The following is a 14,915-nucleotide window of genomic DNA, read 5'->3' on the forward strand; positions in this document are numbered from 1 at the left end:
TTCATGGTTCATTCATTATTGATCATTGATTCTTATTCATTTTTCATCGTTCATTCTACAATGCTCATTGATCCTTGTTCATTCTTGATCATTCATTCATTATTGATCATTGCTCCTTGTTCATTCTTCATCATTCATTCTACAATGCTCATTGATCCTTGTTTATTCTTCATCGTTCATTCTTTATTGATCATTGATCCTTGTTCTTTCTTCATCGTTCATTCTTCAATGATCATTGATCCTTGTTCATTCTTCATCGTTCATTCTACAATGCTCAAAGATCCTTGTTCATTCTTCATCGTTCATTCATTATTGATCATTGATCCTTGTTCATTCTTCATCGTTCATTCTACAATGCTCATTGATCCTTGTTCATTCTTCATCATTCATTCATTATTGATCATTGCTCCTTGTTCATTCTTCATCATTCATTCTACAATGCTCATTGATCCTTGTTTATTCTTCATCGTTCATTGTTCATTGATCATTGATCCTTGTTAATTCTTCATCGTTCATTCTTCAATTGATCCTTGTTCATTTTTCATCGTTCATTCATTATTGATCATTGATCCTTGTTCATTCTTCATCGTTCATTCTACAATGGTCAATGATCCTTGTTCATTCTTCATCGTTCATTCGTTATTGATAATTGATCCTTGTTCATTCTTTATTGTTCATTCTTCAATGATCATTGAACCTTGTTCATTCTTCGTCGTTCATTCATTATTGATCATTGATCCTTGTTCATTCTTTATTGTTCATTATTCAATGATCATTGAACCTTGTTCATTCTTCATCGTTCATTCATTATTGATCATTGATCCTTGTTCATTCTTCATCCTTCATTCTACAATGCTCATTGATCCTTGTTCATTCTTCATTGTTCATTGTTCAATTATAATTGATCCTTGTTCATTCTTTATTATTCATTCTTCAAATATCATTGAACCATGTTCATTCTTCATTGTTCATTCTTCAATGATCATCCTTGTTCATTCATCATCGTTCATTCATTATTGATCATTGATCCTTGTTCATTCTTCATCGTTCATTCTACAATGCTCATTGATCCTTGTTCATTCTTCATCTTTCATTGTTCATTTATAATTGATCCTTGTTCATTCTTAATCGTTCATTCTTCAATGATCATTGAACCTTGTTCATTCTTCGTCGTTCATTCTTCAATGATCATTGATCCTTGTTCATTCTTCATCGTTCATTCTACAATGATCATTGATCCTTGTTCATTCTTCATCATTTATTCATTATTGATCATTGCTCCTTGTTCATTCTTCATCGTTCATTCTTTAATGATCATTGAACCTTGTTCATTCTTCGCCGTTCATTCTTCAATGACCATTGATCCTTGTTCATTCTTCATCGTTCATTCTTCAATAATCATTGATCCTTGTTCATTCTACATCGTTCATTCTACAATGCTTAATATTCCTTGTTCATTCTTCATTGTTCATTGTTCATTGATCAATGATCCTTGTTCATTCTTCATCGTTCATTCTTCAATGATCATTGATCCTTGTTCATTCTTCATCATTCATTGTTCATTGATAATTGATCCTTGTTCATTTTTAATCGTTCATTTTTCAATGATCATTGAACCTTGTTCATTCTTCGTCGTTCATTCTTCAATGATCATTGATCCTTGTTCATTCTTCATCGTTCATTCTTCAATAATCATTGATCCTTGTTCATTCTACATCGTTCATTCTACAATGCTCAATGATCCTTGTTCATTCTTCATCGTTCATTCATTATTGATCATTGATCCTTGTTCATTCTTCATCGTTCATTCTACAATGCTCATTGATCCTTGTTCATTCTTCATTGTTCATCGTTCATTGATAATTGATCCTTGTTCATTCTTTATTGTTCATTCTTCAATGCTCATTGATCCTTGTTCATTCTTCATTGTTCATTCATTATTGATCATTGATCCTTGTTCATTCTTCATCGTTCATTCTACAATGATCATTGCTCCTTGTTCATTCTACATCGTTCATTCTACAAAGGTCAATGATCCTTGTTCATTCTTCATCGTTCATTCATTATTGATCATTGATCCTTGTTCATTCTTCATCGTTCATTCTACAATGCTCATTGATCCTTGTTCATTCTTCATTGTTCATTGTTCATTGATAATTGATCCTTGTTCATTCTTTATTGTTCATTCATCAATGATCATTGAACCTTGTTCATTCTTCGTCGTTCATTCTTCAATGATCATTGATCCTTGTTCATTCTTCAATGATCATTGATCCTTGTTCATTCTTCATCATTCATTCATTTTTGATCATTGCTCCTTGTTCATTCTTCATCGTTCATTCATTATTGATCATTGATCCTTGTTCATTCTTCATCGTTCATTCTACAATGCTCATTGATCCTTGTTCATTCTTCATCATTCATTCATTATTGATCATTGCTCCTTGTTCATTCTTCATCATTCATTCTACAATGCTCATTGATCCTTGTTTATTCTTCATCGTTCATTGTTCATTGATCATTGATCCTTGTTCATTCTTCATCGTTCATTCTTCAATTGATCCTTGTTCATTTTTCATCGTTCATTCATTATTGATCATTGATCCTTGTTCATTCTTCATCGTTCATTCTACAATGGTCAATGATCCTTGTTCATTCTTCATCGTTCATTCATTATTGATAATTGATCCTTGTTCATTCTTTATTGTTCATTCTTCAATGATCATTGAACCTTGTTCATTCTTCGTCGTTCATTCATTATTGATCATTGATCCTTGTTCATTCTTTATTGTTCATTATTCAATGATCATTGAACCTTGTTCATTCTTCATCCTTCATTCATTATTGATCATTGATCCTTGTTCATTCTTCATCCTTCATTCTACAATGCTCATTGATCCTTGTTCATTCTTCATTGTTCATTGTTCATTGATAATTGATCCTTGTTCATTCTTTATTATTCATTCTTCAAATATCATTGAACCATGTTCATTCTTCATTGTTCATTCTTCAATGATCATCCTTGTTCATTCATCATCGTTCATTCATTATTGATCATTGATCCTTGTTCATTCTTCATCGTTCATTCTACAATGCTCATTGATCCTTGTTCATTCTTCATCATTCATTGTTCATTGATAATTGATCCTTGTTCATTCTTAATCGTTCATTCTTCAATGATCATTGCTCCTTGTTCATTGTTCATCGTTCATTCTACAATGCTCATTGATCCATGTTCATTCTTCATGGTTCATTCATTATTGATCATTGATTCTTATTCATTTTTCATCGTTCATTCTACAATGCTCATTGATCCTTGTTCATTCTTGATCATTCATTCATTATTAATCATTGCTCCTTGTTCATTCTTCATCATTCATTCTACAATGCTCATTGATCCTTGTTTATTCTTCATCGTTCATTCTTTATTGATCATTGATCCTTGTTCTTTCTTCATCGTTCATTCTTCAATGATCATTGATCCTTGTTCATTCTTCATCGTTCATTCTACAATGCTCAAAGATCCTTGTTCATTCTTCATCGTTCATTCATTATTGATCATTGATCCTTGTTCATTCTTCATCGTTCATTCTACAATGCTCATTGATCCTTGTTCATTCTTCATCATTCATTCATTATTGATCATTGCTCCTTGTTCATTCTTCATCATTCATTCTACAATGCTCATTGATCCTTGTTTATTCTTCATCGTTCATTGTTCATTGATCATTGATCCTTGTTCATTCTTCATCGTTCATTCTTCAATTGATCCTTGTTCATTTTTCATCGTTCATTCATTATTGATCATTGATCCTTGTTCATTCTTCATCGTTCATTCTACAATGGTCAATGATCCTTGTTCATTCTTCATCGTTCATTCATTATTGATAATTGATCCTTGTTCATTCTTTATTGTTCATTCTTCAATGATCATTGAACCTTGTTCATTCTTCGTCGTTCATTCATTATTGATCATTGATCCTTGTTCATTCTTTATTGTTCATTATTCAATGATCATTGAACCTTGTTCATTCTTCATCGTTCATTCATTATTGATCATTGATCCTTGTTCATTCTTCATCGTTCATTCTACAATGCTCATTGATCCTTGTTCATTCTTCATTGTTCATTGTTCATTGATAATTGATCCTTGTTCATTCTTTATTATTCATTCTTCAAATATCATTGAACCTTGTTCATTCTTCATCGTTCATTCTTCAATGATCATCCTTGTTCATTCATCATCGTTCATTCATTATTGATCATTGATCCTTGTTCATTCTTCATCGTTCATTCTACAATGCTCATTGATCCTTGTTCATTCTTCATCTTTCATTGTTCATTGATAATTGATCCTTGTTCATTCTTAATCGTTCATTCTTCAATGATCATTGAACCTTGTTCATTCTTCGTCGTTCATTCTTCAATGATCATTGATCCTTGTTCATTCTTCATCGTTCATTCTTCAATGATCATTGATCCTTGTTCATTCTTCATCATTCATTCATTATTGATCATTGCTCCTTGTTCATTCTTCATCGTTCATTCTTTAATGATCATTGAACCTTGTTCATTCTTCGCCGTTCATTCTTCAATGATCATTGATCCTTGTTCATTCTTCATCGTTCATTCTTCAATAATCATTGTTCCTTGTTCATTCTACATCGTTCATTCTACAATGTTTAATATTCCTTGTTCATTCTTCATTGTTCATTGTTCATTGATCAATGATCCTTGTTCATTCTTCATCGTTCATTCTTCAATGATCATTGATCCTTGTTCATTCTTCATCGTTCATTGTTCATTGATAATTGATCCTTGTTCATTCTTAATCGTTCATTCTTCAATGATCATTGAACCTTGTTCATTCTTCGTCGTTCATTCTTCAATGATCATTCATCCTTGTTCATTCTTCATCGTTCATACTTCAATAATTATTGATCCTTGTTCATTCTACATCGTTCATTCTACAATGCTCAATGATCCTTGTTCATTCTTCATCGTTCATTCATTATTGATCATTGATCCTGCTTCATTCTTCATCGTTCATTCTACAATGCTCATTGATCCTTGTTCATTCTTCATTGTTCATCGTTCATTGATAATTGATCCTTGTTCATTCTTTATTGTTCATTCTTCAATGCTCATTGATCCTTGTTCATTCTTCATTGTTCATTCATTATTGATCATTGATCCTTGTTCATTCTTCATCGTTCATTCTACAATGATCATTGCTCCTTGTTCATTCTACATCGTTCATTCTACAAAGGTCAATGATCCTTGTTCATTCTTCATCGTTCATTCATTATTGATCATTGATCCTTGTTCATTCTTCATCGTTCATTCTACAATGCTTATTGATCCTTGTTCATTCTTCATTGTTCATTGTTCATTGATAATTGATCCTTGTTCATTGTTTATTGTTCATTCATCAATGATCATTGAACCTTGTTCATTCTTCGTCGTTCATTCTTCAATGATCATTGATCCATGTTCATTCTTCAATGATCATTGATCCTTGTTCATTCTTCATCATTCATTCATTATTGATCATTGCTCCTTGTTCATTCTTCATCGTTCATTCTACAATGCTCAATGATCCTTGTTCATTCATTATTGATCATTGATCCTTGTTCATTCTTCATCGTTCATTCTACAATGATCATTGCTCCTTGTTCATTCTTCATCGTTCATTCTACAATGCTCATTGATCCATGTTCATTCTTCATCGTTCATTCATTATTTATCATTGATTCTTATTCATTTTTCATCGTTCATTCTACAATGCTCATTGATCCTTGTTCATTCTTCATCATTCATTCATTATTGATCATTGCTCCTTGTTCATTCTTCATCATTCATTCTACAATGCTCATTGATCCTTGTTTATTCTTCATCGTTCATTCTTTATTGATCATTGATCCTTGTTCTTTCTTCATCGTTCATTCTTCAATGATCATTGATCCTTGTTCATTCTTCATCGTTCATTCTACAATGCTCAAAGATCCTTGTTCATTCTTCATCGTTCATTCATTATTGATCATTGATCCTTGTTCATTCTTCATCGTTCATTCTACAATGCTCATTGATCCTTGTTCATTCTTCATCATTCATTCATTATTGATCATTGCTCCTTGTTCATTCTTCATCATTCATTCTACAATGCTCATTGATCCTTGTTTATTCTTCATCGTTCATTGTTCATTGATCATTGATCCTTGTTCATTCTTCATCGTTCATTCTTCAATTGATCCTTGTTCATTTTTCATCGTTCATTCATTATTGATCATTGATCCTTGTTCATTCTTCATCGTTCATTCTACAATGGTCAATGATCCTTGTTCATTCTTCATCGTTCATTCATTATTGATAATTGATCCTTGTTCATTCTTTATTGTTCATTCTTCAATGATCATTGAACCTTGTTCATTCTTCGTCGTTCATTCATTATTGATCATTGATCCTTGTTCATTCTTTATTGTTCATTATTCAATGATCATTGAACCTTGTTCATTCTTCATCGTTCATTCATTATTGATCATTGATCCTTGTTCATTCTTCATCGTTCATTCTACAATGCTCATTGATCCTTGTTCATTCTTCATTGTTCATTGTTCATTGATAATTGATCCTTGTTCATTCTTTATTATTAATTCTTCAAATATCATTGAACCTTGTTCATTCTTCATCGTTTATTCTTCAATGATCATCCTTGTTCATTCATCATCGTTCATTCATTATTGATCATTGATCCTTGTTCATTCTTCATCGTTCATTCTACAATGCTCATTGATCCTTGTTCATTCTTCATCTTTCATTGTTCATTGATAATTGATCCTTGTTCATTCTTAATCGTTCATCCTTCAATGATCATTGAACCTTCTTCATTCTTCGTCGTTCATTCTTCAATGATCATTGATCCTTGTTCATTCTTCATCGTTCATTCTACAATGCTCATTGATCCTTGTTCATTCTTCATCGTTCATTGTTCATTGATAATTGATCCTTGTTCGTTCTTCATCGTTCACTCTACAATGATCATTGCTCCTTGTTCATTCTTCATCGTTCATTCTACAATGCTCATTGATCCATGTTCATTCTTCATCGTTCATTCATTATTGATCATTGATTTTTGTTCATTTTTCATCGTTCATTCTACAATGCTCAATGATCTTTGTTCATTCTTCATCGTTCATTCGTTATTGATCATTGATCCTTGTTCATTCTTCATCGTTCATTCTACAATGCTCATTGATCCTTGTTCATTCTTCATCGTTCATTGTTCATTGATAATTGATCCTTGTTCATTCTTTATCGTTCAATCTTAAATGATCATTGAACCTTGTTCATTCTTCGTCGTTCATTCTTCAATGATCATTGATCCTTGTTCATACTTCATCGTTCATTCTTCAATGATCATTGATCCTTGTTCATTCTTCATCATTCATTCATTATTGATCATTGCTCCTTGTTCATTCTTCATCATTCATTCTACAATGCTCAATGATCCTTGTTCATTCTTCATCGTTCATTCATTATTGATCATTGATCCTTGTTCATTCTTTATCGTTCATTCTACAATGCTCATTGATCCTTGTTCATTCTTCATCGTTCATTGTTCATTGATCATAGATCCTTGTTCATTCTTCATCGTTCATTCTTCAATAATCATTGATCCTTGTTCATTCTACATCGTTCATTCTACAATGCTTAATGTTCCTTGTTCATTCTTCATTGTTCATTGTTCATTGATCAATGATCCTTGTTCCTTCTTCATCGTTCATTCTACAATGCTCATTGATCCTTGTTCATTCTTCATCGTTCATCGTTCATTGATCATTGATCCTTGTTCATTCTTCATCGTTCATTCTTCAATAATCATTGATCCTTGTTCATTCTACATCGTTCATTCTACAATGCTCAATGATCCTTGTTCATTCTTCATCATTCATTCATTATTGATCATTGATCCTTGTTCATTCTTCATTGTTCATTGTTCATTGATCAATGATCCTTGTTCATTCTTCATCGTTCATTCTTCAATGATCATTGATCCTTGTTCATTCTTCATCGTTCATTGTTCATTGATAATTGATCCTTGTTCATTCTTAATCGTTCATTCTTCAATGATTATTGAACCTTGTTCATTCTTCGTCGTTCATTGTTCAATGATCATTGATCCTTGTTCATTCTTCATCGTTCATTCTACAATGCTCATTGATCCTTGTTCATTCTTCATCGTTCATTGTTCATTGATAATTGATCCTTGTTCATTCTTAATCGTTCATTCTTCAATGATCATTGATCGTTGTTCATTATTCATCGTTCATTCTACAATGATCATTGCTCCTTGTTCATTCTTCATCGTTCATTCTACAATGCTTAATGTTCCTTGTTCATTCTTCGTTGTTCATTGTTCATTGATCAATGATCCTTGTTCATTCTTCATCGTTCATTCTTCAATGATCATTGATCCTTGTTCATCCTTGTTCATTGATAATTGATCCTTGTTCATTCTTTATTGTTCATTCTTCAATGATCATTGAACCTTGTTCATTCTTCGTCGTTTATTCTTCAATGATCATTGATCCTTGTTCATTCTTCATCGTTCATTCTTCAATGATCATTGATCCTTGTTCATTCTTCATCATTCATTCATTATTGATCATTGCTCCTTGTTCATTCTTCATCGTTCATTCTACAATGCTCATTGATCCTTGTTCATTCTTTATTGTTCATTCTTTAATGATCATTGAACCTTGTTCATTCTTCGTCGTTCATTCTTCAATGATCATTAATCCTAGTTCATTCTTCATCGTTCATTCTTCAATGATCATTGATCCTTGTTCATTCTTCATCGTTCATTCTACAATGATCATTGCTCCTTGTTCATTCTTCATCGTTCATTCTACAATGCTTAATGTTCCTTGTTCATTCTTCATTATTCATTGTTCATTGATCAATGATCCTTGTTCATTCTTCATCGTTCATTCTTCAATGATCATTGATCCTTGTTCATTCTTCATCGTTCATTGTTCATTGATAATTGATCCTTGTTCATTCTTAATCGTTCATTCTTCAATGATCATTGATCCTTGTTCATTCTTCATCGTTCATTCTTCAATGATCATTGATCCTTGTTCATTCTTCATCATTCATTCATTATTGATTATTGCTCCTTGTTCATTCTTCATCGTTCATTCTACAATGCTCAATGATCCTTGTTCATTCTTCATCGTTCATTCATTATTGATCATTGATCCTTGTTCATTCTTCATCGTTCATTCTACAATGCTCATTGATCCTTGTTCATTCTTCATCGTTCATTGTTCATTGATAATTGATCCTTGTTCATTCTTAATCGTTCATTCTTCAATGATCATTGAATCTTGTTCATTCTTCGTCGTTCATTCTTCAATGATTATTGATCCTTGTTCATTCTTCATCGTTCATTCTTCAATAATCATTGATCCTTGTTCATTCTACATCGTTCATTCTACAATGCTCAATGATCCTTCTTCATTCTTCATCGTTCATTCATTATTGATCATTGAACCTTGTTCATTCTTCGTCGTTCATTCTTCAATGATCATTGATCCTTGCTCATTCTTCATCGTTCATTCTTCAATGATCATTGATCCTTGTTCATTCTTCATCATTCATTCATTATTGATCATTGCTCCTTGTTCATTCTTCATCGTTCATTGTTCATTGATCATTGATCCTTGTTCATTCTTTATTGTTCATTCTTCAATGATCATTGAACCTTGTTCATTCTTCGTCGTTCATTCTTCAATGATCATTGATCCTTGTTCATTCTTCATCGTTCATTCTTCAATGATCATTGATCCTTGTTCATTCTTCATCATTCATTCATTATTGATCATTGCTCCTTGTTCATTCTTCATCGTTCATTCTACAATGCTCATTGATCCTTGTTCATTCATTATTGATCATTGATCCTTGTTCATTCTTCATCATTCATTCTACAATGATCCTTGCTCCTTGTTCATTCTTCATCGTTCATTCTACAATGCTCATTGATCCTTGTTCATTCTTCATCGTTCATTCATTATTGATCATTGATTCTTATTCATTTTTCATCGTTCACTCTACAATGCTCATTGATCCTTGTTCATTCTTCATCGTTCATTCTTCAATGATCATTGATCCTAGTTCATTCTTCATCGTTCGTTCTACAATGCTCAATGATCCTTGTTCATTCTTCATCGTTCATTCATTATTGATCATTGATCCTTGTTCATTCTTCATCGTTCATTCTACAATGCTCATTGATCCTTGTTCATTCTTCATCGTTCATTGTTCATTGATAATTGATCCTTGTTCATTCTTAATCTTTCATTCTTCAATGATCATTGAACCTTGTTCATTCTTCGTCGTTCATTCTTCAATGATCATTGATCCTTGTTCATTCTTCATCGTTCATTCTTCAATAATCATTGATCCTTGTTCATTCTACATCGTTCATTCTACAATGCTTAATGTTCCTTGTTCATTGTTCATTGTTCATTGTTCATTGATCAATGATCCTTATTCATTCTACAATGCTCATTGATCCTTGTTCATTCTTCATTGTTCATTGTTCATTGATAATTGATCCTTGTTCATTCTTTATTGTTCATTCATCAATGATCATTGAACCTTGTTCATTCTTCGTCGTTCATTCTTCAATGATCACTGATCCTTGTTCATTCTTCATCGTTCATTCTTCAATGATCATTGATCCTTGTTCATTCTTCATCATTCATTCATTATTGATCATTGCTCCTTGTTCATTCTTCATCGTTCATTCTACAATGCTCATTCATCCTTGTTCATTCATTATTGACCATTGATCCTGGTTCATTCTTCATCGTTCATTCTACAATGATCATTGCTCCTTGTTCATTCTTCATCGTTCATTCTACAATGCTTAATGTTCCTTGTTCATTCTTCATTGTTCATTGTTCATTGATCAATGATCCTTGTTCATTCTTCATCGTTCATTCTTCAATGATCATTGATCCTTGTTCATTCTTCATCGTTCATTGTTCATTGATAATTGATCCTTGTTCATTCTTAATCGTTCATTCTTCAATGATCTTTGAACCTTGTTCATTCTTCGTCGTTCATTCTTCAATGATCATTGATCCTTGTTCATTCTTCATCGTTCATTCTTCAATGATCATTGATCCTTGTTCATTCTTCATCATTCATTCATTATTGATCATTGCTCCTTGTTCATTCTTCATCGTTCATTCTACAATGCTCATTGATCCTTGTTCATTCATTATTGACCATTGATCCTGGTTCATTCTTCATCGTTCATTCTACAATGATCATTGCTCCTTGTTCATTCTTCATCGTTCATTCTACAATGCTTAATGTTCCTTGTTCATTCTTCATTGTTCATTGTTCATTGATCAATGATCCTTGTTCATTCTTCATCGTTCATTCTTCAATGATCATTGATCCTTGTTCATTCTTCATCGTTCATTGTTCATTGATAATTGATCCTTGTTCATTCTTAATCGTTCATTCTTCAATGATCTTTGAACCTTGTTCATTCTTCGTCGTTCATTCTTCAATGATCATTGATCCTTGTTCATTCTTCATCGTTCATTCTTCAATGATCATTGATCCTTGTTCATTCTTCATCATTCATTCATTATTGATCATTGCTCCTTGTTCATTCTTCATCGTTCATTGTTCATTGATAATTGATCCTTGTTCATTCTTTATTGTTCATTCTTCAATGATCATTGAACCTTGTTCATTCTTCGTCGTTCATTCTTCAATGATCATTGATCCTTGTTCATTCTTCATCGTTCATTCTTCAATGATCATTGATCCTTGTTCATTCTTCATCGTTCGTTCTACAATGCTCAATGATCCTTGTTCATTCTTCATCGTTCATTCATTATTGATCATTGATCCTTGTTCATTCTTCATCGTTCATTCTACAATGCTCATGGATCCTTGTTCATTCTTCATCGTTCATTGTTCATTGATAATTGATCCTTGTTCATTCTTAATCGTTCATTCTTCAATGATCATTGAACCTTGTTCATTCTTCGTCGTTCATTCTTCAATGATCATTGATCCTTGTTCATTCTTCATCGTTCATTCTTCAATAATCATTGATCCTTGTTCATTCTGCATCGTTCATTCTACAATGCTTAATGTTCCTTGTTCATTCTTCATTGTTCATTGTTCATTGATCAATGATCCTTGTTCATTCTACAATGCTCATTGATCCTTGTTCATTCTTCATTGTTCATTGTTCATTGATAATTGATCCTTGTTCATTCTTTATTGTTCATTCATCAATGATCATTGAACCTTGTTCATTCTTCAATGATCATTGATCCTTGTTCATTCTTCATCGTTCATTCTTCAATGATCATTGATCCTTGTTCATTCTTCATCATTCATTCATTATTTATCATTGCTCCTTGTTCATTCTTCATCGTTCATTCTACAATGCTCATTGATCCTTGTTCATTCATTATTGACCATTGATCCTGGTTCATTGTTCATCGTTCATTCTACAATGATCATTGCTCCTTGTTCATTCTTCATCGTTCATTCTAAAATGCTTAATGTTCCTTGTTCATTCTTCATTGTTCATTGTTCTTTGATCAATGATCCTTGTTCATTCTTCATCGTTCATTCTTCAATGATCATTGATCCTTGTTCATTCTTCATCCTTCATTGTTCATTGATAATTGATCCTTGTTCATTCTTAATCGTTCATTCTTCAATGATCTTTGAACCTTGTTCATTCTTCGTCGTTCATTCTTCAATGATCATTGATCCTTGTTCATTCTTCATCGTTTATTCTTCAATGATCATTGATCCTTGTTCGTTCTTCATCATTCATTCATTATTGATCATTGCTCCTTGTTCATTCTTCATCGTTCATTGTTCATTGATAATTGATCCTTGTTCATTCTTTATTGTTCATTCTTCAATGATCATTGAACCTTGTTCATTCTTCGTCGTTCATTCTTCAATGATCATTGATCCTTGTTCATTCTTCATCGTTCATTCTTCAATGATCATTGATCCTTGTTCATTCTTCATCATTCGTTCTACAATGCTCAATGATCCTTGTTCATTCTTCATCGTTCATTCATTATTGATCATTGATCCTTGTTCATTCTTCATCGTTCATTCTACAATGCTCATTGATCCTTGTTCATTCTTCATCGTTCATTGTTCATTGATAATTGATCCTTGTTCATTCTTAATCGTTCATTCTTCAATGATCATTGAACCTTGTTCATTCTTCGTCGTTCATTCTTCAATGATCATTGATCCTTGTTCATTCTTCATCGTTCATTCTTCAATAATCATTGATCCTTGTTCATTCTACATCGTTCATTCTACAATGCTTAATGTTCCTTGTTCATTCTTCATTGTTCATTGTTCATTGATCAATGATCCTTGTTCATTCTACAATGCTCATTGATCCTTGTTCATTCTTCATTGTTCATTGTTCATTGATAATTGATCCTTGTTCATTCTTTATTGTTCATTCATCAATGATCATTGAACCTTGTTCATTCTTCAATGATCATTGATCCTTGTTCATTCTTCATCGTTCATTCTTCAATGATCATTGATCCTTGTTCATTCTTCATCATTGATTCATTATTTATCATTGCTCCTTGTTCATTCTTCATCGTTCATTCTACAATGCTCATTGATCCTTGTTCATTCATTATTGACCATTGATCCTGGTTCATTGTTCATCGTTCATTCTACAATGATCATTGCTCCTTGTTCATTCTTCATCGTTCATTCTAAAATGCTTAATGTTCCTTGTTCATTCTTCATTGTTCATTGTTCATTGATCAATGATCCTTGTTCATTCTTCATCGTTCATTCTTCAATGATCATTGATCCTTGTTCATTCTTCATCGTTCATTGTTCATTGATAATTGATCCTTGTTCATTCTTAATCGTTCATTCTTCAATGATCTTTGAACCTTGTTCATTCTTCGTCGTTCATTCTTCAATGATCATTGATCCTTGTTCATTCTTCATCGTTTATTCTTCAATGATCATTGATCCTTGTTCATTCTTCATCATTCATTCATTATTGATCATTGCTCCTTGTTCATTCTTCATCGTTCATTGTTCATTGATAATTGATCCTTGTTCATTCTTTATTGTTCATTCTTCAATGATCATTGAACCTTGTGCACCATGTTTGATATGGTGCAGGTCTTTGAGTTCACCATGTGCAAGTGCATCCTCCAAAACAGCCATACAAAGAGGGAAACATGGCACAAGCACAGAGGAACTACAAGCTGTTCCTATTGATCCTACCGTTCCTACTCAAGGGCATAACATGAAAAATACCGAGCACCGAAGTCTTGAGCATGATGAGAGCAACAATCCACGTCATGTTCAGTAGCCCTACTGTTCCTACTGTTCCCAAGAGGTATACAAGGAGACAAGAGGCCACACAGCAGCCCAAGTGCTGATCAGCAGCCTACTCGCGTCCAGGTCACCTTGCACACGTGCTTGAGCCTTTACCATGGAGATTTGGGCCTAACCAATCATGGGGACGTCATCTCTATATATAGGCCTAGCCATAAAGGTCAAAGAACCATGATGGTAGTGCACACAATCGCCTAGAACACAAGCACAAGGGAACCTGCTCGCTGATCCTAACCAGAACAGTACAGCAGCAACTTGCGAGCAGGCCACCTTGCACGACACGTGGAGACCAAACCTTTGCACCTAGGACCTTAGCTATGGTAGAAATGGAATCTTGGTACTTGGAGCTAGCCATCAAGAGTCTAAGTGTCCATTTCCAAGCATGGCAGGTCATTCAAAAAGTTAGCCCAAGGTCACCCAGTCGCCAGTGTTAGTTTGAAGGCTTTGTAGAGTATTTTTGTTGT

The 14,915-nt window shown here is 32.9% G+C and overlaps 1 protein-coding gene across 1 annotated transcript in view; it reads left to right on the forward strand.

Moving 5' to 3' along the window:
- Positions 1–14,425, forward strand: part of LOC130802568 (uncharacterized) — a 28,360-nt gene extending 13,935 nt beyond the window's left edge. The window contains exon 5 of the mRNA XM_057666580.1: positions 14,233–14,425. Within this exon, the coding sequence (XP_057522563.1) occupies positions 14,233–14,425 (193 nt within the window). The remainder of the gene's footprint in view (positions 1–14,232) is intronic.
- The last annotated feature ends 490 nt before the right edge of the window (positions 14,426–14,915 follow it).

This window comes from Amaranthus tricolor, chromosome 16 (assembly GCF_026212465.1).
Source record: "Amaranthus tricolor cultivar Red isolate AtriRed21 chromosome 16, ASM2621246v1, whole genome shotgun sequence".
In the NCBI taxonomy this organism is placed as follows: domain Eukaryota; kingdom Viridiplantae; phylum Streptophyta; class Magnoliopsida; order Caryophyllales; family Amaranthaceae; genus Amaranthus; species Amaranthus tricolor.